The 25214-nt window shown below is 50.2% G+C and overlaps 3 protein-coding genes across 3 annotated transcripts in view; 1 reads left to right on the forward strand and 2 right to left on the reverse strand.

Moving 5' to 3' along the window:
* Positions 1 to 1258: 1258 nt before the first annotated feature.
* On the reverse strand, positions 1259 to 10766 carry EMWEY_00031180 (hypothetical protein, conserved; the record flags this gene model as incomplete). The annotated part of the gene is made up of 7 exons (XM_013478331.1): positions 1259 to 1267; positions 1478 to 1611; positions 2117 to 2306; positions 2582 to 2736; positions 2993 to 7173; positions 7440 to 8171; positions 8344 to 10766. The coding sequence occupies 7 exons, from the start codon at positions 10764 to 10766 to the stop codon at positions 1259 to 1261; spliced, it is 7824 nt and encodes a 2607-aa protein (XP_013333785.1).
* Positions 10767 to 12616: 1850 nt separating this feature from the next.
* EMWEY_00031190 (hypothetical protein, conserved) lies at positions 12617 to 18029 on the forward strand (the record flags this gene model as incomplete). The annotated part of the gene is made up of 5 exons (XM_013478332.1): positions 12617 to 12860; positions 13040 to 13560; positions 13811 to 14234; positions 14474 to 14551; positions 14962 to 18029. 5 exons carry the CDS (start codon positions 12617 to 12619, stop codon positions 18027 to 18029), a joined length of 4335 nt encoding a protein of 1444 aa, XP_013333786.1.
* A 4281-nt stretch (positions 18030 to 22310) lies between these two features.
* The window catches only part of EMWEY_00031200 (hypothetical protein, conserved), a gene marked incomplete at both ends in the record, with an annotated part of 6275 nt that continues 3371 nt past the window's right edge, over positions 22311 to 25214 (reverse strand). Inside the window, 4 exons of the mRNA XM_013478333.1 lie at positions 22311 to 22733; positions 22984 to 23052; positions 23566 to 23740; positions 24396 to 24408. Of these exons, the coding sequence (XP_013333787.1) occupies positions 22311 to 22733; positions 22984 to 23052; positions 23566 to 23740; positions 24396 to 24408 (680 nt within the window). The remainder of the gene's footprint in view (positions 22734 to 22983; positions 23053 to 23565; positions 23741 to 24395; positions 24409 to 25214) is intronic.

A 25214-nucleotide genomic window follows, 5' to 3' on the forward strand; every position in this document is an offset into this window, starting at 1 on the left:
TATATATATATATATATATATATATATATATATATGATGTGCATATATGTGTGCCCTATCTTTATATGTATGTATATATCTATCCATATATATACATGAATGTATGAGTACGGAAGGGAATTTTCGTTCGAAATTCTCCATGCGCATGCATATGTATATTACATATATTTTGCACATATGTACGCGCATGGAGAGGTTCGAACAAAAGTTCATTTCTTTACTCATCCCCATGACAAGACCGTGCAGCGGAGGAGAGCGGGCAAAAGCTGCACTCTGTCCCGGCGGTTGACAAGTAGATGCGTATATGACCACATAAATCTATTTAAATATGCACTTAAAGATGCGTCTGTTCACACAAACAGAAGTACGGGGGGCAACCAGGGGAGCCGCAGGAAAGCTTTTATACAGTATATAGCTTGTCTGTTTGAAGCAAAACGAAGGCAAAAATAGCACAAGACCTAAAGGGGAAGCGACCTGAGCTGTTCCAGCATCTGAGTCACACAATTACACAGCGCATATACACACAACAGCCTATGACAAACTCACATAGATATGCGGCAATTGCCATTAACAAACCAATCAATCAGCTGGATGATGGGTAATAGTATGCCAATTAATTAATAATTTAATTCAAAGTTAGAGAGAACCTCTCGCTTCTAAGACAACGAATAGTAGCGTGCACCGGGAGTTACCTCTGTGCATACCTACATGCGCATTCAAAACGTGCACGTACAAGTACATATTTTGATTGATCGTAAAAATACATATACGTTCTTTCATTCATTTACAAGTGTCTGTACTTCTATTTATGTACAAGGGCGGAATGTAATGCGTACACTCCTCCGGAGGTGCCTCTTCTTTAGACACTCCTCAGAGGGGCATTCATTATAGTTGCACCTTTCCGAAATGGTGTTTGCTCTGTGTCTTGCAATCTGCACATTTAAGTGTGGGGTTGCATGACGTGCTTGATTTCGAAGTCTGTTTGTACTGCAGTATGTCGGTGCAAAGCTCGATTTTAATGCACAAAATCAGAAGGGAAAAAAAGCTCCTAATGAATCACCTGGCTAGCTGAAGGCCGGCGTTTAGGATCGAAGGCGAGACACGCGCGCAGCAGCTGCTCCAAAGGAAGCGGTAGATTAGGAGGGAATGTGGGGAGCTGCACATAAAAGCACATAAACTTTGCACAATTAATGGTGTATGTAAGAAAAAACTACCAGATGCAGGACAAGCAAAACGGTTGCAACAGACAAATGTAACATCATCTTAGCTGCGACGCAGCAAAAGCAGGCAGTAAAAGTACGTAAATGCACAAACTAAAGGATGCAGTGGTTTATGAACCCCCGTAGAAAGCCAATACTGAAGTATCCCGACCAACAGACCGCAGACAAGCAAGGGCCCTGATACTGCATCCGTTGCAGCTGCTACTCCCAGTGCTGCAGCAGCAGCTGCTGCGAGGAAGCTGGTAGAGATGACTCACCACTCTGTCTGCATGCTGTTTTTGTATTTCTTCAAACGTCTGACAGCAATGGTAAGGCAACGGGCCCCCAAATAACTCCAACAAAACACATGCAGCGGACCAAATGTCCAGAGAAGGATCCAAATGCGTCGCCACTGCGCATACAACCCGCCAACCCCGCAGAACGCAGCTAGCTAACTAGTCACCCAGCTAGCCTCACATACATCAGTGCTAGCTAGCTCCCTAGATGCCGCATGCATCCTCACTAGCATTCGAGATAGGCATAGCGGTCCTGGTAGCACGCAAACTAGCCCGTGCCTTTGCTACGTTGACAGCTAGCTGGCAAAGCGGTGGCCGTGGACCCAGCTGGGTCGATGGCTTCCTGTCTACCTCTCTCGCTAACTCCGTTGCTGTGCAGCTCTGCCGCATACTCAGGTTTCAGCTAGCTCCATTCTTCTGGTTTCAGCTAGTTGCAAACTTCTGGTCTCAACTACTTGCGTTCTCCAGTCCCAATTAGCTGTATCTTCTGATCCAAGCTGGCTGCATCTTCCTATCTAAGCTAGCTGCCAAGACTGGTCTCAGCTAGGTGCATTCTGTCATCTCGATTATCTGTCTCCTGCTCTCTGCTAGCGGAAACTTCTCGTGTCGTTAAGGACGAACCTCCGGCCGCCAGTTCTGGGGGCATATAGCGGGGAGATCCCGCTGGCTGCAGAGGCTCTTTGGGGAGAATGAGACGCATTGAAGCTGTGAGGCTGCGGCTGCTGCTGCTGCTGCCGGCTGTAGCACTTGGCAGATCCGCCTCCGCAGCTAGGCCGAAGTCGCACAGTTTGGCGTTTCCTGCTGCGTCCAGCTAACCACAGAGAAGACAGGATTTAGCAGAACAAGGATAACTTCAGTGAGAAGTTCGGTCTGTTTTGCTTTGCTCTGCTTTGGTAGGTTGTGGTTTGTGCTTCAGGGTTTAGCTACTGGGGGTGTTGTGTTGCTTCTGTTTCGGCCTTCGCTTCATCCATTGGAGGCAGCAGCAAAAGCAAAAGGAAAAGCAGAAGCACGAACAGCAGCAACAGGGGAGGCAGCAGCAGAATGAGTAGAATCAACAGCGACAACATTAGCGGCTTCTTTGCTCACCACAATGTTGAGGGACTTGATATCTCTGTGTACGATGGGAATAGGCCTGCAATGCAGATACTGCAAGGCAGCCACAAAATGCAGAGCAATCGCCAGCCGTTGCCGCAGCAACAGCGGAGCTCGCTGCTCGTGCAGCAGCCAGTACAGACTACCTCCTGCGTACCCACACAAAAGCAGCACCATCACCACCCACGCACCAGCAGATGAAACAGGGGTTCTTGAGCTTTCAGGAGACCGTGCTGCACAGGAAGATAGCAGCGAGATGTTTTAATAAAATGCACCAGCTGCAGATAATGCCCTGCAACCTGCCTGTGCACCGCACTCGACCTGCCAGTACACCCCAGAACATATGTATCATCACAGCCCAAGAATAGCTGAATGCCGACCCCGCTGTTTAGTAGCTAGCCTTACCGCTGCACAGTTCCATGACAAGAGCGACACGGTAGTGTCGTTGCTGCTTCTGCTGCTGAGGCGCCTGCCGCTGCTGCTGCTGCTGCCTGTCGCTGCTTCTGGAGAGCAGACACACTCCAAGCAGCTTGACTATGCATGGGTGGTCGAGGCTCTGTAGCTGCTGCACTTCTTGCTGCAGCTCCTGGAGAGAAACAGTCTCCTCCTCAGCACCAAGAGCGTTTGCTGCTGCTGCAGTTGCTTCGGGCTGAAGCGACGGAGACACCCGCATGCACTTCAGCGCAACGGGCAACCAACGGGGTCCAGCAACGCCACCACCAGCAGCAGCAACACGTTGCTGCTGCACCAGCAGCTCAGCAACCCACACACGAGAGAACCCACCCCTCCCTATCTCAAACAGACACCTCAACATTTGTTTGGGGAAGAGAGGCGGAAACTGCTGTAACCCTTGCAGCAGTTGCTGCAAAATGGCCTTCTCTGCTTCTGCTTCGGCTTCTGCTGTTGCCGCTGCTTGGCCTGCTCCTGTTCCTGTTGCTACCGGCGCTGCTGCAAGCACTGGGATCACGCTTGCAGACGGCTGACCCGCCGTTGCATTGATAACCCGCACAGGCGTGCCCACTGCAGCATAGTTCACTGCTGCTGCTGCTGGAGCAACTGCAGCAACAGGCAGCAGGGCTCCTACAGGCCGCACCATAGCTGGCTGGTACAGTAGACGTTGGTAATGCTGTTGTTGGTGCTGACTCTGCTGCCCATTTTGCTGCTGAAAAGCATGCTGGACTCGGTGCTGCTGCTGCAGTCGCTGCCGCTGCAGTTGGTGTTGCACCTGAAGCTGCTGCTGCTGCAGTCGGAGTTGCTGCTGCCGTATCTGCTGCTGCTGCCGCTGCATAGGAGCAGTGGGCGGGTGCTTCAGCAGGCAGCTGACGCGCTCCCCAGTTTTCGGTAATTGCTGTAGCAGCAGCTGCTGCTTCTCTAGCTGTTGCAGCAGCAGCTGCTGTTGCCGCTCTTGCTGCAGCAGCAGCTCCTCCTGGTGTGTCCCAGCGGCCGCCTTAATAACACGGGTGCCTTGCTGCTGCACGAGTGCAGCAAGTAACTGCTGCTGTTGCTGCTGTTGTTGCTGGTGCTGTTGCTGTGGTGGTTGCTGCGGCACCACGTGTTGGCGGTGCTGCTCTGGCTGCTGTGGCAATTGTTGCTGCAAAGGATTAGTCGTCAGTGACCCCATCAGTAGCATCTGCTGTTGCTGCTGCTGTTGCTGCTGCTGGTGCTGCGGAGTCTCCTGCTGCGGCGGCTGCAACCAGGAGGGCTGTGGCTGCGTCGACTGCCGCTCGGGTGTACACACCCCCTGTACTACGAAGCTCGGGGCGTTGCTACTGCTGCTGCTGCTGCTAGTAGTCGTAGTGAATCGATAGGAGAGGAAAGAACTGTCCCACTGATGCCACTTGTGTTGCTGCTGCTGCTTCTGCTGAGACTGCTTGCGCCACTGCTGCTGCTGCTGCTGCTGCGGGTGCGGGAGGGAAGAAAGTTGTTTCCTGGGAGAAGCGTCTGTAGCTCCTTCTCCGAGGTGTACAGCAGCAGCAGCAGCAGGTGTTGCAGCAAGACCAGCTGCTGCTGATGCTGCAGGCACTCCTACGTGACTTGTTGGAGGTCCAGCAGCTTCTGCTCCTGACCTTGGCACTGCGAGCGGCGCCGCAGCAGCACATGCTAGCTGTTGGCTGGTGCCTGCTGCAACAGCAGCAGCAGGCACAGCAGCTGCCTCCGTGCTCCTGAGTCGAGGCAAATTTGAGTCGGGGTGCGCATTTAATTGCTGAACCAGCTGCTGCCGTTGTACTTGCTGCGCCTGCACCTGCAGCTGCCCCTGCAGCAACTGCTGCTGTTGCAGTAGGTGCTGTTGCTGGCGCTGCCGTTCCTTCTGCAGCTGCAGTTGCTGTTGTACATGATTCTCCTGCCCCTTCTGCTGCGTGTGGTCATCCTGCCCCTTCAGATCCAGTTGTTGATGCTGCAGTTGTTGCTGCTGAATCTGTTGCTGCAGCAGCCGCTGGTGCTGAAGCTTTTGCTGCTGCAAGTGTTGCTGTTGCAGGTGTTGCTGCTGAGGTCGTTGATGTTGCAGCAGCTGCTGCTGTAGCCGCTGCTGCTGGTGCTGCTGAAAGTCTAGCGGCCGCTGTGTTGATGGTTCAGTGATGCGTGTGTACGATTCCTTGCTGTTGTGAGGATGGCCCACAGCAGATGCAGCAGCAGGTTTTGATACTTCTGTTGCTGCAGCAACAGTGCTCCCTGCTGTGGCTGTTGCTGCTGTGCTGCAAGTTTGCTGCTCCCCTGCTGGAAAGCCTTCAGGCGATTGACAGTCCTTAAGGAGGCGCAGGGCCGTTAGTTCTGCTTCTGACGCTGTTGCTTCTGGTGCCCCCTGCAATGCAGCAGCAGCAGCAGCTGCTGCTGTTGCAGTCTGGCTGGCCTCAGCAGCAACGGAGCGAGAAGCCGATGCATGCGAGTTGAGGATCGGCAGCAAACGCTGAGGGGACTTTGGCTGCACCCCTCTCAGTGACCGCTCCTGCTCCGCCAGCCGCCGCTGTTGCTGCTGCTGCTGCGGTTTTGGGGAGGCAGCGAAATACGGAGCTGCTGCCGCAACTTCTTTCTGAGGAATTCTCAGCACGCGCTGGCTCGGCATTGCAGCTGCAGCAACCTTTCCAGCAGAGGCGGCCTCTGCTGCTGCGCCTGATGCTGATTCTGCTGCTTCCGCTACTTCTGCTGCTGCCATTGCTGCCTTGACGGTTTCCCCCAGACAAGAAACTGCAGATAGAAGGTCCTTTGCAGACCGGCCTTCTGCGTCGCCACTCCAGCCGTTGGTGCTGCTGCTGTTGCTGTTGCTGCGCTGCTGCTGCTCCTGTTGCAGCAGTCCCCACAGTTCCGTTGCTATTGGCTCGACAAGCGGGAGACAGCTCAAACCTAGCAGAGCCGTTCCTTCTTGTTTACTGACGCTGCTGTTGTTGCATGCACTTTGCAGCAAGTCGCGCAGTTGCGGCAGGTGCAGTACGGCGGAGTGTAGAGACACAGAGATTAGTTGCTGCAGCAGGGCTGGGGTTTGGCCGCAGCAAGAAGACTGCTGAAGCAGCAACCGATCCCGTTCTCGTGCGGCGGCAGCGGCCAGATATGCTGCAGCACAACCCGTGAGCTCAGGTGTATACGCAGCTCGCCGCCGCTGCAGCGCACCCAGCAGCACAGCCATGGCTTCTGTGTTGTTGCAGCAGCAAAGCAGAGCCAAACCCAATCGAGTCTGACTCTGCATATCGGGTGAGAGCCGTACGGCTGCTCTTGCTGCCTTCAGAGCCTCTTCTTTGCTGCTGCTGCTGTTGCTGCTGAGGAGATAAACAAAGGATTTGACAGACATGGCAGCAGCAAGAGTCCGGAGGGGCAGGTGCCGCTGCAGCAGCAGCTTGTCGCACAGCCTCCCCGCATCCGCCAGTAAAGCTAGTGCCTGCTGCCTTGCTGCTGCTGTCGCTGCTGCTGCTGCCGTTTGTTGAGCACTGGACTGCTGGAGCAGCCTCTGTGCGTGGCACGTAAACACCTCCGCCTGCATGTGCTGCCAACGTGCAATAAGAGATTCATCGCTGCTGCAGCCAGAAGCAACAGCAGCGCCAGCAGCAGCAGCAGCAGCAAGAGCAGCAGGACTACGTCGATCCCTCCTAAGCAAGGAAGGCAGTGGTGCCGATATCACGAGGTTGAGGGCTGCGCTTGTCAGGGCCTTGCAGTGTAGAGACGCTGCAGCAGCAGCACTTGCTGCTGCTGCTTCTTTGCTAGTCGCTCCACCCGGATTGTGTTTTGTTGCTGAACCAGCAGCAGCAGCAGCAAGTGCAGCAGCAACTGCGTCTTTCGGATCGCATGAAGTACGCAGCAGTTTACCTAACATGTCTGTCTTCCCGAGCCTGCGGGCGCTTCCGCTGGTGCTACTGCTGCTGGCGCTGCTGCTGCGGCGGGTAGCCGCTGCCAGGGCTAGCTGTAGCGCGAGAGCAGCAGCAGCCTCCTGCCTCAGCTTGAGCAGCATGTGCGCATACAGTGCCCACAATGAATCATCTGCAGCTTCTGTCGCTGCAGCAGCTGCTGCTGCAGCAAGCGCACGCTGCAGATGGCCTTTGGCTGCCGCAGCAGCAGCAAAGGCGAGAGCGAGGCGACCCAAACTCTTGCAGCAAAACCATCTGTAGGGCAAAAGAGACAGACACCGTTGTGTAAGAATTTACCCCTTGGTCCAGACACATTACTTTAGCTTGCTGTCTTTTAGGCTAAACACAGCAGCAGCAGCAGAAACAGCAGCAACAGCAGCAACGCGGGTGACATTGCTTCAGCCTGCTGTACTTTAGGCTAAATGCAGCAACAGCAGAAGAAACAGCAATAGCAGCAGCAGCAACGTGATGGGCAGTTGCAGCAAAGGATCATTAGTTGCAGATGCGCATTGCATACTCACTCAAGAGATGAAGCTACGACGGCAGCCTCCCGTAACTGGTGCTGCTTCTGGGTTTCGGCGTCTACTGTTGCACTTGTTGCTACTGCCGTTGGCCAGACAAGCAAAGGTGACGCATGCTGCGCCTCCCTAAAGCAGGAAAAAAGTGCCGTTGCATCTTCTCCACACAGCAGCGCAGCAGGTAGCAAGTGTGGCGGCCTGAGCAGCAGGGGCTTGCCTTCTGCTGCTGCTTCAGCAACTGCTGCTGCTGCAGGAATGCTCTCTGTGCTCCTGCTGCTTCTGCTACTGCTGCTGTTGGTGAGCAGTGGCTGCAGCGCCAGCAGCAACTGCTCAAATCTGATTTCTGCCTCCCGGTAGTCGCGAGTGTACAAAGCAACAGCAGCAAGCATCATCAGTGCAGCAGCATCACGAGGGTTTGCTGCTGCTGCTGCTCGTAGCAGCAGCAAAGAGTCCTCAAGAGTCTGCTCCGAGACGCACACACGCTGCAGTGCAGCAGCGACGCCCCCCAGTGGCAGCTCTCTCTGCTGCTGCTGTTGTTTCTGCTGTGGCTGTTGCTGGCGGTATGCATCTGTCCGCTGCAGAGCGACAGATATACTAAAGAAGGCAGCAGCAGAAAGTGCCATGTCCCCCACTCCATACTTTTCTTTACTACTTTGCTGCTGCCGCCGTTGCTGCTGTTGTTGCCGCTGCAGTGCTGCTGCTGCTAAGGCGGGTGCAGCCTGGGCACTGTTGGCTCTGCAGGCAGCAGCAGCAACAGCAAGAGAATAGATAAACTTCAGGGTAAATATTGGCAAATGCCAGCACAAACAAATTGCAGCAAGCAAGAATGAGGCTTATCTCCCCTCATTCACAAATTAGGGTTTAGGGTTTAGTGTGTAGGGTTTAGGGTTTAGATTTCGCAACCCACCTAAGGACAAGTTGTACGTCTGCAAATGCTGCCTCGCTGCTGTTCAGCACATTCATCGGAAACGTCATATCCATGCTGCTGCTGCTGCTGCTGGTGGCGCTGCTGCTGCTGCTGCTTCTGCCGTTGTTGCTGTTGTTGTTGTTGTTGTTGTTGCTGCTGCTGCTGCTGCTGTGCGTGTTTGAGTCATCTTCCAGTTCAGCAAGGATTGCCATCTTCTCCTTCCTCAGGAGCAGCAGCTGCTCCTCTTCCTCAATGAGCTGCTGCAGCTGCTGCTGCTGTAGTGCCGATAGGCCCTCCCTCATCTTCTGTATTAGTTGTCTCTGCTTAGTCACAGAGCAATTAGCACCAGTTCCTATAGCTGGTGCTGCTGCTGGAGCACTCAGCAAAGTGACATTGTCCGGCTGCTGCTGCTGCTGCTGCCCAACAGCAGACAGGTCTATAACATTTGTAGTTAGTGGTGCTTCGTCGGCCGCTACTACTGTTGTTCTTGCTGCTTGTCTCCGTGCTGGTGCTAGTGATTCTGCTGCTGTTCCAGAAACTGCTGCTCCTCGTGCTGCTGTTGGCGCCTCTGCTGCTGCTGCGCTGGCGGAGCGTCCACGGCAGCCTATAGCCTCCTCGAACTGCAGAAGCAGCTGCTGCTCCTCTGCTGCAGAGAATGATGCTGCTGCTGCTTCTTCGCACAAATGGGACAAGAGCGATAAGGGCTGGCCGGGGTGCTGCTGCTGCTTCTGATCTGCCTGTAGCTGCTCCTGGTGCTCTGGCTGCTGCTGCTGCTCGTTGTGTGCTGTTTCAATGAGGATTTCCTTGTACTTGCTGTCTCCTTGGTGTATGTGTCTCTTGTGCATTTCATGGGGTGCAGCGGCAGCAGCAGCAGGTGCAGTGGCAGCAGCAGGTGTTCCAGCAGCAGCAGTGGCTACTGTCAGCTGCTGCACACCTACCTCTGGAGATGCTGCTGCAGTGCAGCAGTTTTCGTCAGCGAGACAAAAAGAAACAGACGTGGGGGTGTTGTCTCTGCTGCTGTAAGGAGACACTGCCCCTATAGAGGGTTCGAAGACAGGATCGGACGGACAGCTTGCTGCAGCAGGTACTGCAGCAGGTACTGCAGCAGCGATAGTGCTAGCAGCTGTTGCAGCAGGAGAGGCTGTTAATGCTGTCGCAACAGTTTCCTCCGTTGATACATCTGCCTCTACTGTTGTTGCTGTTGTTTCTTCTACTGCTGCTGCTTCGGCTGTTGGTTCCTCTTGGCTGGCTGAAGTTGCCTGGGCTTCCTTCAGTTCTTGTTGATTCTGCGTCTCTAGTGGCTGCAGCGCTTGTATCTGATGTTTCTCTTGCTGCTGCTCTTGCTGCTGCTGCTCTTGCTGCTTCTGTTGCTCTTGCTGCTGCTGTTCCTGCTGCTTCTGCTGCTGTTCTTGGTGTTCCTGGTGCTGCACTTGCTGCTGGTATTCCTGATGCCCCTGCTGTAGTTGCTGCTGCTGTTGCTCTTGCTGCTGCTGCTGACCGTCATCCTCCCTTTGGGGAGGCTCCTCCACCTCAACAGAAACGACAGTATTTGCAGCAGCTTGCTGTTGCTGGTAGCATGACTGCTGCTGCTCTCTAGGTTCTGAGGCTGCGACGCCGCTGCTATCTGTCACTTCCTTTGCAACTACAAGCTGGAAAGGCTGTTGCGGCTGTTGCAGTTGCTGCTGTTGCTGCGCTTGCTGCTGCTGCCCCCCAGGATGCAGCAGCAGCAGCTGCTGATAATCGCTATCTTGCCGTTGCTGCTGCGGTTGACTCTGCTGCCGCTGCTGTTGGTGCTGCAGTGCTTCTTCTTTGCCATGGATCTCCGACGTGCTGCGGGGGGTGTTAATGCTGCTGCTGCTGCTGTGGGCAGGAGTGCTTGCAACAGATAACATGTTGCTGCTGCGACTGCTGGTGTTTGCTGCTGTTGCAGCTGTTGCTCTGTTGCGGTAGCTGTAGCATAACAAAGGGTTCTTACTTTGGTTGCTGCAGTACCAGCAGCAGATTCCCGCTGCTGCACCATCCGCTGTTGCTGCTACTGCAGCTGCTGAGGAGCTGCTGCCGCTGGTTCCAGACGCTCCAGGGAAGGAATGCCTCCTCACAAGCTCTTCAGTGGCCTCATTCGTGCTGCTGCAGCAGATGTTGCTGTTGGTGATACATTTGCTGCTGCTGCTGGTGCATTTGCTGCTGCAGGAGTCTCTTATCCAACTCCATTTGTTCTTTGGCCAAGAGCTGCTTAAGATTTTCTCTGATGAGGAAATGCCCACAAGACGGACTCCCTCTAGCTCCGTTGAGTTGCTGCTGCTACTGCTGCTGCTTTTGCTGTTGCTGCGCACGCTGCTGCTGCTGCGGCTGTTGCTGCTGCATCTGTTGTTGCTGCTGTTGAGCATGTTGGGGGCCCTTATGGCCCCCTGAGACGAGGGCATTTCTTCGCCCGCCGTATATCTTGAAGGGTCGTAGGGTGCTGCTGCTGCTGCCGCCGCTGGTGCTGGTGTTGGTGCTGCTGATGCTGGTAGTGGTGTTGGAGCTGGTGCAGCTGTTGTTGCTGATGGCCCGGATATTACCTAAATGTCCCCTGCTACTCCTGCTTTGACTGCTGCTGCTGTCACTGCTGCGACTTCGGGTCTTCGGCCGCTGTAGTGTCTGCGACAGCAGCAGCCGCTGCCGCGGCTGCTGCTGCAGCTGTTTGTGTTGCTGCTGTGTGCTGCCAGTGGCACTGCTTCTGGCTGCGAATGTCTCCACCCTTGTAATGAGATTAAAGGTAAATTGCTCAAAAAGACAGAGGGAGCAGCAGCAGCAGCAGCAGCAGCAGCAGCAGCAGCACCTCCTGCTGCTGGTCTGTTACCGAAGCGGCAGGAGCGGCAGCGGCGGTCTGTCTGCGTGCTGGGGGTTGTTTGTCTGAATTGCATGCGTCGTTTAAATGCCTTAAACAAATTAAATAAACAAAACAAACAAAAACTGAAAAGAGAAAACGAGAAAACACGATACTTTCAACAACCCCCCCTCGCGGCGGCGCGGCTCTGCCCACCGCCCAAGACCGCGCGGCAGGGTGCAGGCGGAAAGAAGAAGGAAAATCAAAAAATTAGCAGCAAATAAACCCCTCTAAAGGCTCCATTTAAAGTTAAAGGCAGAAAAAGAGAAGAAAAACAAACCATAACAACACACACAAACCAAACAACACAGCCCTGCCACCGACCGCTGCCGACAGCGTTACACCAGCAGCAGCAGCTGCAGCAGCAGCGGCAGCAGTGAATACTCTACTCAAAACAATTAAAATTCGCCTTTAATGCACTCTGCTCATGTTGAGCTCATACGTGCTGTTATTCTAACAACTCAAGTACCAGCTGCTGCTGCTTCAGCAACAGCGGCAGCGGCAGCAGCAGCGTCGCTGCCGTTGGCTGCTGCTGCTGCTGCTGCTCTTTTTGGAGGCGGTGTATCTGAGCAAAGCACCAGGCTTAATAGATCGCAGCACCAGGAATATGTTGGCTTGTTTCAGTGAATCTGAGGAGAGGACTTAGGGTTCAGGGTTCAGGGTTTAGTGTTTAGGGTTTACGGTTTAGGGCTTCAGCAGTCCCCCCTTGCCGCGCTCGCTGCACCGAACCTTCGTATACGGACAGTTAAGGTTTAGGGATTAGAGTTTAGCGTTTAGGGTTTAGGGTTTGGGGTTTATTGGGGAACAATGCTACTTGCCCTGGAGGCCTCCATAGCCTTGAGGTCACCTCTGCCGGAATTCCCATGTCCCAGCCCCAAATTCTAACTCGAAAACCCTAAACCCTAGACCCTAAACCGTAAGCCCTCAATATTAAAAGGCTTAACCAGCTCTAGAAACGATTCCGAGAGGCGAAGAGAAGGAGGGCTTCGGTCATGTGTCTGCGTCGAACGGTTCCCGGGATTGTTTAGGGTTTAGGGTTTAGGGTTTAGGGTTTGGTCCTTGGGCCCCCCAAGTGTCCAACATCGTATTGAAGGTGTACGGACAACCCCAGATCCAGAGTAAACAAGAGAACAGATAAAGTCCTTATACTACAGAAGAAATAAATATTTATTCTGTTTTAAATAATACGCAGTAGATGCGTTCTTATAGAGAATGCATGCACATGATAGCAAAATAAAATTCTATTAGTAGAAGAGGTTTAGGTACTAATATAATGATTACCACAATAGGAGCTGCGTATACACCGCAACGAAAGAAGTAAACAAAAGAGACGAAGCAAGGAGACAAAGTAAAAATAAAATATTTTAATGTAGTTTTCTGCAGTAAAGTTTTTGTCTCCTCGCGATGAAAGTCCCACAAGACTTGTCAGAGGATCCCGATGCAGCACCAGCAGCAGCAGCAGCAGCAACAGCAGCTGTCGCTGGTGCTGCTGCTGCTGGGTCACAGTCAACGACACTGGATGCAGCATGTAGCACAAAGGATCCTGCTGATTCTCCTGAGCTTGCTGCTGCTGCTGCTGCTGACTTGAAAAACAAAAATGCAGCACAACCCAAGGCTCTGCCTGCTCCTAGTAGCGTCTATGACATGGGTGCGACTGCAGCAACAACCGCAACAGCAGCAACAGCAGCAACAGTAACAGCAGCTGCAGCAAAAGTAAATCAACAGCAAAACGACAGCAGCAAAAGCAGATCGGGTGCAGCTTGCTTCTGTCGCAGCGATAACAGCGTAAAGTATATTCTGCTGCTGCTGCTGCTGCTGCTGTTGCAGAGACGGAAGAGCTGGTGGAGCTAAGTGAGGGCCTTCAAAATGCAGCTGAGGGTGCAGCAGGTGACTTCCAGCAGGAGCAGCAGCGGCTGCTGCTGCTGAATCTCGTGCTGCTGGAGCTAAGAGAAAGGAGACACTCCGACTCGCGTCTCAAAGCCGTTGACAAGCTGACAGCCAGCAGCAGCAGCGGCAGCGGCAGTAGGTGCAACAATAGCAACAGCAGCAACAACAGCTGCAGCAGCAACAGCAGCAGCAGCAACAGCACCAGCAGCAGCAACAACAACAGAAACAATGCCGCTGTACAAAACAACAGCCAGAGCGGCAACAGCTTGAGTACCAGCAACAACTGCAGCAACACAACCAGCAACGTCAACACCAGCCAGAGCAGCAGCAGCAGCAACAATCCCAGCGGCAGCAGCAGTAGAAGCAACAAGGGAGCTCCTCTTCCTATTCTCTCTAAGGTCGCTGGTCCTTGCGAGCCATTCGACATGCAGCAAAACAAAACTGTCAACTCCACTAGGCAGGTAAACAAAGCCCTAGACCCTAAGCCCTAATACGTAAACCCTAAACCCTAAATCCTAAATCCTAAACCCTAAACCCTAAACCCTAAACAGCAAACTTTTACACAACTTTACGTTGGAGGACTGTCTCACCGAAAAGGATTCATATGAAATGTTCCAAAACATATGGGTGCGCTCTCTGCTGCTGCCGTTGGTGCTGCTGCTGTTGCTGCTGCTGTTGCTGCCGCTGTTGTTGTTGTTGCTGCCGGTGTAGACGAAAATCCCCCGCTGGTCCAGGTGGGTTGGGGGGCCCCCACCTGATAATCGTGGCCAATTAAGGTTGAGGAAAGATCAGCAGCTAATGAAGCCATTGTTAAGCGATCGCCACATGCCGCATCAGCGGCAGCAGCAGCAACAACAACGGCAGCAGCAACGACAGCGGACGCAGCGGCAGCAGCAGCAGCAACGGTCAAAGAAGCCGCGAAACAGCGCCAAAAGGATCACGAAGAACCAGAGCAGCTCCAGGAACTCCCTGCCTTCAAGACAATGCAGCAGCAGCAGCAGCAGCAGCAATTGCGCAGGAGGCAGCGGTGTAACTGGGTTCTTCCTCCCTCGCCTTCCTTTTCGCTATCCCTCAGTTCCCTCCGATGTCAGCCCTCAAGCTAGCATTTTTTCTCCCTTTGCTGACGTTAGAAGAGGTGCGTCTGGGGTTTAGGGTTTAGTGTTTAGTGTTTAGGGTTTGTGGTTGGTAGGGTTAAGGTTTACGTTTAGTGTTTAGGGGTTACGAGTTGCACTAAACTATGTAGAGTTTTCCCTTTGGGGTTTAGGTCTTCGAGTACGATGTTAAAGGCATACGGGCTATTCTTAAGGGTCTAGGATCTAGGGTTATGGGTCTAGGGTTTAGGGCTTAGGGTTTAGGGTTTAGGGTTTTTGACAGCGGCAACTTTTGAGGCGAGCCCAAAGGCTGCGGAGCCTTCAGCGTGGCGATCTTCTCTTGAAGAATCGACAGGAACGGGTATTTATTTATTTATTTATATATTAGTTATTTACTATTTGTTTGTTTGTTTGTTTCTTTATTATTTGTTTGTTTACTCATTTGTCTCGTTATTTATTTTGTGTATTTGTTTTTGCATTGTTTGTTCATTTTCCTATTTGTGTTTTTCTTTATTTTGTTTCGTTGTATGTTGTATATCCTTCCCCCTCAAGTCTAAACCCTAAACCCTAAAACCTAATTTGTATCCTTTTTTTCCTTTTATTGACAATTTTGAATCTATTCCCCATTATGCCTTAGTTTTGTTGCTCCTCCTATCAATGCATATTTGCATATTCTTCCTATATAGCCCCTAAACCCTAGATCCTAAACCCTAACCCCTAAACCTTAAACCCTAAACCCTAGTGTGTTTGCGTGCTTTTCAGCGTCTCCAGGCTCTGTGCTGTTGTCATCGCCTGGTCGTGGGGCCATCCGCAGCTGCAGCAGCAGCGGCGCCTCCACCAGCAGGGGTGTTTTCAGCAGCAGGAGCAAGGAGCTACTCAGCAGTAGCAGGGGCCCCCCGAGCAGCAGCAGGGGGGCCCTCAACGGCAACAATGGGATCAACGCCAGAAACGGTGCAGCGGCACAACGGGCGTACAGCAGCCGCCTCACCCGAGATGCAAAACGAAACAGCAGCAGCAGCAGCTACTGCAGCAGTTGCAGCAACTGCAGCGGCAGCAGCAATATGGCATCCAGAACATCGTACAGAATGCGCTCCCCTAAAGGACAGCAGCAGCAGTCACAGCAGCAGCAGCACCAGCAGCAGATCCATCAGCGATCAACTTCCTGCCAAATGTTACCTCAACGAAGGCAGCAGCAGACACACCACCTTCAACAGCAGCAGCAGCAGCACCAGCTGTCTTTGCCTTCCGTTTCGCCTCGTCGCATATCTTATCCAAGGTCTTTGACGAGTATGGGGAGTGGCCTTTCAACTCCCTCAGCAGCAGCAAGTGCAACACCAGCATCAGGAGCAACACCAGCAGCAGCAGGAACAGCAACAGCAGCAGCACCACCACCACCACCACCAACAACAGCAGCAGTAGCAGGTTATAGACCCAAGAGTAGCCGCTCCTCTCATGCTAGTATTCGCTCTTGCGCAAAATCTTTAATTAATTCTGTTGAGAATGCTGTGCGATGTTTAAGTTGGGACTTGCCTCTTCATGACGAGGAAGGAGCAGCAGGAGAGCTTAGTTCCTCTTCTTCTTCTGCTTCTGTTTCTGTTCCTTCTTCATCTGCTGCTGCCTCAGTTGGTGCACCAGCAGCAACAGCAGCAGCAGCAGCAGCATTACGCCCGTCTGCTGCTTCACGTGCAGCTGCCAAGAGACGAAAACCTACCCCCAGACAACCAGCAGCCTCGAGGGAGCGGCAACAACAGCAAAACCGCTGTGTGCTGCAGCACCAGACAAGAGCACCACCATCCCGTTCAGCAGCAGCAGCAGCTGCTGCTGCTGCTAAAGATGCTGAGGCAGAAGCTGCTGCTGCAGCTGTTGCTGCCTACATCGAAGATGATGAAGAAAGACATTCCTTGGAACGAGTCTACGCGCTGCTGCAGGGTGCTGAGATTTCTTCGAAGACTGGCAGGGAGAAAAACTACTCAGCAGCAGCAGCAGCAGCCGCAGCAACAGCAGCAGCAAATACAACAACAACAACGGCAGCAGCAGCCGTAGCTGTAGATGCAAGTGGCCGAAATCGCTGCTTGAATCCGCAGCAAACCCAGAAGCAGCAGAAGCAGCAACAGCAGCAGCAGCATTCGTCTCCACTCCTTCGGGATGCAGGGGAAAGAGAGACAGATGTTGTTGTTGCTACTGCTGCAGTTTCTCCTGCTGCTGCTTTGGCAGCAGCACCATATGAAGGAGCGCCATCGGCGTCCTGTGCTGCTGCTGAAGGGGTAGGAGAGGCGCACCAAAAGGTGTGCCCCCAACAGCTTCCTGGGGACTCGCGAGTAGCAGCAGCAACGGCAGCAGCAGCAACAGCAGCAGCAGCCTCAATAGATGCTGTTGTTGCTGCAGCCAGTGCTGGAGCAGGTGCACCGATAGCATTACCAGCTGCTAATGCCGCGGCTGCTGCCTGCTGGTCTGCAGCTGCTGGCCAGCAACTGCAGCAACTGCAGCAACAGCAGTTATTGCTGCAGCAACAGAAGCAGCTGACGCAGCAGTGGAACCCCCTAAGGACCAGAAATGCAGCAAAACGGAGACCCCACACTGCTGGAAGTTTGCCTTTGCTGCTGCAGCAACCCGCAGCAATGCCCCACAGCGGTGGTGCTGAGGGCGTCTTGGAAGGTGCAGCAGCAGATGCAGCAGCAGCAGCAGCAACAGCATCACCAGACCCAGCCGCCCATGCAGCAGCAGACTCACCAACAGCTGGAAAAGGCCAAAATTTTCCCACGGAGCCCTCGAGTCCTGTTTTTGCTGCTGCTGCTGCTGCTGCTCCTATTGAAGGAAACTCACCAGCATATACAAGTGCAACAGCAGCATCAGCCGGAGGTGTATTAGCAGCTGCAACGTCTGCAGCAGCGCCTTTTGTCGCTGCTGCTGCAGGAGCAGATGCTTCGGCGGCGAAACCAACAGTAGCAGCAGCAGTAGCAGACGCAGCAAAGCTTCACGAGAGCTGCAATAAAGTAATTGGAGGCAGCAGCGAGCTGCATATGCAACAGCAGCACCAGCAGCACATATTGCAGCAGGACACAGCCCCCTATCCAACTGTTGCTGCTGCTGCCGCCGGTGCTGCAGCAGCAGCAGCTGCTGCTGCTGCTGCCAATTTTTTCAGTGGAGGAACGGCATCGAGGCAGCACGTTACCTCGCCGCACCAACAGCAGCAGCAGCATCAACAACAGCAGCAAGCTTCCCCGTTTGAGCTCTGCCGTTGGTTTTCTGACCCTTTACCCAGAGGTAGTGACAACAGCAACAGCAACAGCAGCAGCAGCAGCAGCAAAGAGTATGCTCTGTTGGGTCCTTTTCCCGCTGCCTCTCTTTCTGTCATACCTCATATAGACCCTCAGAGTCCAATATGTCAACTGCAGCAGCAGCAGCAGCAGCAGCAGCTACAGCTACAGCAGCAGCAGCAGCTACAGCAGCAGCAGCAGCAGCAGCTACAGCAGCAGCAGCTACAGCAGCAGACATATGATGTGATTGAGCGGATGCCTGAGGTGTCGGCCTTTGCTGCTGCTGCTGCTGATGCTGATGCTGCTGCTGCTGATGTTGCTGCTGCTATCCCTTCTCCTCTTTTCCTTGTTGGGATGTCTGTACACCCCAACTCTATGCACATGCTAAAGGCGCTGCTGCTGGCATTAAGAGCAGCAGAGAAAGAAGAAGCAGCAGACCCTCTGCTGCAGCAGCAGCGAAGCAACAGCAGCAGCAACAGCTGCAGCAGCAGCAACAGCTGCAGCAGCAGCAGCAGCAACAACAAGCGGACATTTGCTGTCGTCGGGTGCAGCAGGGAGGAAGAAATTATCTTGAGGGAGTAACAACTTTGTCCCCTTATATTATCTCCTTATTTATTTATTTATTTATTTACTTATTTATTTATTTATTTATTTATGGTTTGTTTTCTTTGCTTTGTTGGCCCCTTGCTCTTCTCTTCCTTCCTTCCTTCTTTTGATTATTTTTGTTGTTTTATTTGTTTTGTTTATTAATTTTATTTATTTATTTTATTTATTTTATTTATTTTATTTATTTTATTTATTTTATTTATTCTATTTATTCTATTTATTAATTTAATTTAATTTAATTTAATTTAATTTAGTTTTTCTATTTAATTTGTTTTATGTATATATTTATTTTTTATTTTATTTATTTTATTTGTCTGTTTAGCTGTCTTTATATTAATCTGTATATGCGCACCACAACTTGCTGCAGCTGCTGCCTCCTCTGCTGCTGCTGCTGCTGCTGCTGCTGCAGGGCTTTGCTGCCTACAGGAGAATGGCGTCAGGTATTTTCTCCTGCTGCAGTTGCAACAGCAAACTTAATATGGATGTCCCCAACAGGTCCTCTTGTGTCTCCTTGGTTGCCAAGAAATGCCCAACAAGAGTTCCCCCATGGCATGCATGCACGACGCAGCAGCAGCAGCAGCAGCAACAGCAACAACAGCAACAACAAGAACAACAGCAGCAGCAGGAGCAGCAGGAGCACCAGCACGTCTATCAGGAACACAAGGAGCAGCAGCAGGGCTGTAGGAAATAATGCATCACAAGCTGCTGCTGTGGGGGTGCAGAGGGGTTCCCTGGGGCCTCCCTGGGGGCCTCCCTGGGGGCCCCCAGGGGGGCCTCCATGGGGGCCCCCGGGTACTCTTGGTTTCCGGCTGCAGCGCGTCAGCTGCATAGACAACTTGTGTGGGGCACTAGAAACTTCTTCTCTTTATCGATCCTTATGCAGACTTAGCAGCAGGAATGAGCATTTAGGGGATATGTTTAGGTAAGAGTGACTCCTGCTGCTTCTGCTGCTGCTGCTGCTGCTGCTGCTATCGTTGCTGTTGTTCGTTGCAGTGCTGCTGCTGCTGGTGCTGCTGCTGCTGCTGCTACTGTTGATGTTTCTTCACTTGCTTCTGACTTTCCACTTTCTGCATCTGCTGGGCTGCTGCTTCACCTGCTGTTGCTGCTGCTGCTGTTGTTGCTGCTCCTGCTGCTGCTGCTCCTGCTGCTGCTGCTGCTTAGAGTGATGCCGTTAACCCTGTCGTTACCCCAAGGACAACACAGCTTGCTGCAGTTGCTGTCTCTTGAGGGGGGAAGGATGAAGGAGACACCTTGGTTATACAGGCGAAGGTGTAAGCAGCAGCACTTGATTCCCTTTTGTCTCCTAACTCCTGCTGCTGCTGCTGCTGCTCGTGCTGCAGCTAATGCTGCTGCTGCCGCCACTGCCTGCGCTGGTGATTCTGTCCGTCGTTTGCTGCAGCTGTTTCAGCAGTTTATTCCTTGCATGCGTGTTGCAGTCGTGAAGAACCCTCCTGTTGCTGCTGGTGCTGCGGGTACTGTGACCAGCAGCAGCAGCAAGCTGCTCCTGCAGACGCCTGCTGCTAGGATATATTGGAGGGGAGGAGAATTGCAGCGTTATATTTCTCCTCCTTTGCTGCTGCAGCAAAGAAAATTTGACCTTCTTTTCTTTGTTGCTGTTCTCTCCTTTGCACCTCTTGAGGCATTTCTATATAGAGAGGTAAATACATCCCTTGCTGCTGCTGCATCTGCTGCTGTATCTGCTGTTGCATCTGCTGCTGCATCTGCTGCTGCGTCTGATGCTGCTGCTGTTGTTGCCGCTGACTGGTGCAGCTGCCTCCTATGCATCTTCTGCTGCCCCTTTTACATGCGCATTTTCTGCTGCCGCACTGCTGCTGCATCCGCTGCTGCTGCTGCTGCTGCTGCTGCTGCTGCGCTTCAGGGGAGGGTTCGTGTGGCCCGATTTCCTTACAACTGCAGTCGATGGAGTCAAAATAAATTTGTTTATCTGACGGATTGTCTGTCATCAGCAGAATGGGAGAGTGAGTTTGCTGCTCCTTCTCCTGCTGCTGCTGCTGCTGCTGCTGCTGCATCTGCTGGTGGACATTCTACACCAGGAAGTCCGACGGCAGCAGCAGCAGCTGCAGCAGCTGCTGCAGCAATTGCTGCTGCTGCAGCATTACCTGTTGAGAGAGCAGACGGGAGTCCGCCCTATACTCATAGGCGGGAGGACAAGACGAAACTGCAGCAGCAGCAGCAGCAGCAAGAGGAGGAGGATCAGCAGCAGAGTTTTTTTGAAGGATGTTGCGGCAGCTCAGCAGCAGCAACATATCTATCTTTCTCTCAGTTACGTGCTGCATTAGCAGCAGAAGCGGGAGGAGACAGCATAAGCAGCTGTATCAGCAGCAGCAGCAGCAGCAGCAAAGATGATACACATATAGAAGATATGTCTCCTCTAGGTTGGAGTTGGTTATGGCAAAAGAGCTGCGAGGCAATATTAAAGGTATTGCTGTGTCTTAATCTGCAGCAGCAGCAGCGTCACCAGCAACAGCAGCAGCAGCAGCAGTATAATCAGCCGAACCATCACCATAATCAAAATGACCAGCATCAGCAGCAGCAGCAGCAGCAGCAAACGAAGCAGGGCTTCGCTCTGCTGCGCTTCTCCTTGCTTCCTGATGCAAGAGGTAAGATATGGATAACAAAAGTGCGTCAGGTATCTCTTGCTAAATTAGCAGCAGCAGCAAAAGGACCAATAAAAAAAAGTCCTTTTGCTGCTGCAGCAAAAGATGACGAAACAAGAAGATGTATTTTACAACTTATTCGTGATGTTGTTGCTCTTGTTGATCCACCATACTACGATAGACAACAACTTATTCAGGTATAATAATACTGCTGCTGCTGCTGCTGTTGGTGGTGGTGGTGCTGCTGCTGCTGTTGGCGCTGCTGCTGCTGCGCCTGCTGCTGTCTTCTTTCTTCTCCTTTTTAGCTCATTACCAGGCACTGCACTGCTCCTGTTGTATACCGATAGTCTTGGCTGCTGCTGTTACTATATATGCATATTTAGCTCCTGCTGCTGATGCTGCTGCTGTATCTTTTAATGTGTATATTTAGTTGCTGCTGTATAGCAGCAGTAGCAACAGCAATAGTTGCCGTAGCAGTAGCAGACGCAATAGTAGCAGGATCACTAGCAGCAGCAGCAGGAGCCACGTGCAGCAGCGAACGGGAGCAGCAGAACATAGCAGCAACTGCTGCATCGCGCTTTCTTTGTGTTTTTTCCCTTATTTGCTGCAGTTAATTGCAACAGAAACTCCTGCTGCTTCTTCCTCCTCTTGCTGCTGCTCCTGCTGCACTCAACATATCGCCAACCCCACCGGCCATTCCAACAGCAGCAGCAACAGCAGCAGCACCAGTTGCAGTTGCTGCAGCAGCAGCTGTCCTGGCAGCACTAAGAACCCTCATAGCGTGCACAGCAGCAGCACAATTGCTGGCTGCAGCAGCTGTTGCACACCGAGCACCAGCTGCAGCACCAGCAATAGTTACACCAACAGCAACAGCAGCAGCTGCTGCTGCAGCAAGAGGGAGAGGTATAAGAAATGCCTAGCGCATGCATTAAGAGGGAAGCCTCTTCGTCATTTTGGGGCTTTTCCCTCCGCTAAGATAGAAGGACGTTTCTTACGATTAGCACCATCAGCAGCATTAGATGAATTGCAGCAGCAAATTGCTGCACCGTCACGCAGCACCAGCAGCGGCAGCAACAGCAGCAGAACACCAGCAGCAGCAACAACACATTATTGCCATCATACACACTAGTAGCAGCAGTACGAGTTGGGGTAGTAGCAGCAGCAGCAGCAGAACCGGTTTTCTTATACTTGCAGCAGAAGCAGCAACTGCTGGATCTGCTGCTGCTGCTGCTGCTGCTAACAGCACATACTGCTGCTAACGCGGAAAATGCTACTGCATATGCTGCTGCACTAGGGTGTTGCTGCAGCACATTCTGCTGCTGCAGCTGCTGCTTCGGCTGCTGCTGCAGTTGCTGCAGTTGCTGCTTGTACAGGAGCAGATTGCTGCAAACATTGAATATATATATTAATGTTTGTTTTGTTTTCTTTACTTGTTTTGTTGCTTTCTCCTTTTTGTTTCCTGCTGCTGCTGCTGCTGCTGCTGCTGCTGCAGCTATTTCCTGTCTATTTGTCTGTATTTATTTTAATTCTTTTTATTGTTTTTGTTTAAAAGAAAGAAAAACAAAAATGCATTAAATAGCAACTCCCTTATGCAGGTCTAGGGTTTAGGGTTTAGGGTTTAGGGTTTGGGGTTTAGGGTTTAGGCTAAGGCACTGCGTAAATCATCTAAATCCTCATCGCTGCTGTCTTCATGTGGCACCAGCATAGGAGGTTGTTCCTGTTGCTGCTCCTGCTGTTGCTGCTGCTGCTTCTGTTGCTGCTGCTGCTGCTGCGGAGTGTCCTCGTCATCAGAGCTGCTGCTGTAGCGCTGCAGCAGGATAGGGTTTATATTGCGGCTGCGTGAAGCCGCACCCCAGTCCATATGCTGCTGCTGCTGCTCCTCCTCCTCCTCTTCTTGCTGCTGCTGCTGCTGCTGCTGCTGCTGCACATACTGCTGCTGCTGCTGCTGCTGCTGCTCAGATATAAACCCTAATCCTGCCTGATTCTTTAAGAATTCCTCTCCTGTTTGCGGTGTATGCAAACCCCAACGAGTTAATGACGAATCAGGAGGCAGCTGCCATACCTATACCATAAACAAAACCCTAAACCCTAAACCCTAAACCCTAAACCCTAAACCCTAAACCCTAGATCTTAGTTGCGTACGTGAAGAACAGCAGCATTAAGACAAGGGGTTTGCAAGATGGAGGTCTAAAATTAGGGTTTAGGGTTTATATGAGTGCAGGGTTTGCTAAATATTATTAGGGTTTAGTAGGGTTTGTTCATATATTAGGGTTCAGGGTTTAGGGTTCAGGGTTTAGGGTTTAGGGTTTTACCTTGATTGTCCCGCTGTCTCCTCCACTTATTATAAAATCACCGCTATCCTCAGAAAGTAGCTGATGAACCTGAAAGAAAACCCTAAACCCTAAACCCTAAACCCTAAACCCTAAACCCTGGATGTGAGGAACCCTAAAACCAGTTGCGCAGATACAATGTTGCAACAACGGCAGCAGTACAAGCAGCAGCAGCACCAGCAGCAGCAGCAAACAGCAGCAGCACCACCAAAACCCTAGCGGCAGCAAGCGCAACAGTAGCAGCAGCAACACCGACAGCAGCAGCAAACAGAGCAACAACAACAGCCGAAATAACAACAGCAAGAGGAGCAGCAACAGCAGCAATACCAGCAGCAGCAACAGCAGCAATACCACCAGCAGCAACAGCAGCAGCAGCAGCAGCAGGAGCAGCAAACGTACACCTCCGTTGTGTGCTGCCCATGCCAGTAGACATTCCCCGGTGTTTATACACCATAAGGCAATAAAAGACTGCAAAACAAAAGAAAAATAAACAAATAAATAAATAAATAAATAAATAATAAATAAATAAATAAATAAATAATAAATAAAAAAGAAGAGACATACCTGGTAACCAACAAAGAGTCTCCTTTTCTCTGCCTGCAGCAGCAAAGAACTAACTGTCTCCTCGCTGCTAGGAGGAGACAGCAGCACAGCTGGCCCAACAAGCTGCTGCTGCTGCTTCTGCTGCTGCTGCAGCTGCAGCACAGACACGTGAGGTCCATGGGCAGCTATAAGGTCGCTGCAGCAGCAGAGAGACACAAACAGCAGATACAGCAGCAAAATAAATATTTGCTGCTGCTGCTGCTGCTGCTGCACTGCTGCTGCAGCAGCAGATACACGGTAGAGGAGGGAGGAAACAAAGAAAAGGAGACAAAAGGAGACAAAAGAAATAAAAATAAACAAACAATAAACACTATATAGAGACAGTCTATCCTCTTCTTACATCCGAGGGTTTAGGGTTTAGGGTTTAGGGTTTGAGTACCAGACAAGACATATAAAGGAAAAAAGGAGAAAAAAAAAAGAATAAAGAAAAAGAGACAAGAAAAAGAAGAGATAATAAGAAGAATAAATAAAAAAAGAAAGAAAAAAAAATAAAAAGAGAAAAAAAAGAGATAAACAAGGAAAAGAGACAATAAGGAAGAGGAGACAAGAAAGAAGAAGAAAAGACAACAAAAGGAGACAAACAATAAAAGGAGACACATAATAATAAAAGGAGGCAACTAAATAAATAAAATAAATAAATAAAATAAATAAATAAATAAATAAATAAATAAATAAATAAATAAATATACCTGCAATAATTAATAATAATATTTACTGAATAAGAAGAATTTAATTTATAATTAAATAAAAATAAAGGTTTATAAGAAGAAAAAGAATAAATAAATAAATACCCGGAGGAGCTACCTGAATAAATAAACATAAATAAATAAATAAATAAATTAATTAATTAATTAATTAATTAATTAAAGGTTTATAAGAAGAAAAAGAATAAACAAATAAATAAGCAGAGGAGCTACCTGAATAAATAAACATAAGTAAATAAATAAATAAATAAATAAATAAATAAATAAATAAATAAATAAATAAACTGATTAATTAATTAATTAAATTAATTTAATTAAATAAAAATAAAGGTTAATAAGAAGAAAAACAATAAACAAATAAATAACCAGAAGAACTACCTAAATAAATAAACAAAAAAAGCAAAAAAAAAGAAAAAAAAGGAGAAAAATAAAAAAAAATAATAAAAATAAATAAACATAACTTTTTTATTTTTATTTATTTTTTTTGTATAACTTATACATTATTAGATATAATATAAATAAATAAATATAAATAAATACACTAAATAAATAAATAAATAAAATAAATAAATAAAATAAATAAATAAATAAAATAAATGAATAAAATAAATAAATAATACATATAATATATTATATTATACCTTATATAATAGCTTATTTTATTCCTTATTAAATAATAAATAAATAAATAAATAAATAAATTAATTAATTAATTAATTAATTAATTCCCTTACCAAAGAAAGCAGTACGAGTAGAAGAATTAAAGAAAGAAGAAGAAAGAGAAGATAATTTTAATCTTTGTTGTAAACGACCACCAGATAATACTTTTAGGGAAATAACTAAGAAAAAAAAAAAAAAAAAAAAAAAAAAAAAAAAAAAAAAAAAAAAAAAAAAAAAAAAAAAAAA

This window comes from Eimeria maxima, genomic scaffold, assembly GCF_000499605.1.
Source record: "Eimeria maxima Weybridge genomic scaffold, Emw_scaff391, whole genome shotgun sequence".
Taxonomy (NCBI): Eukaryota; Apicomplexa; class Conoidasida; order Eucoccidiorida; family Eimeriidae; genus Eimeria; species Eimeria maxima.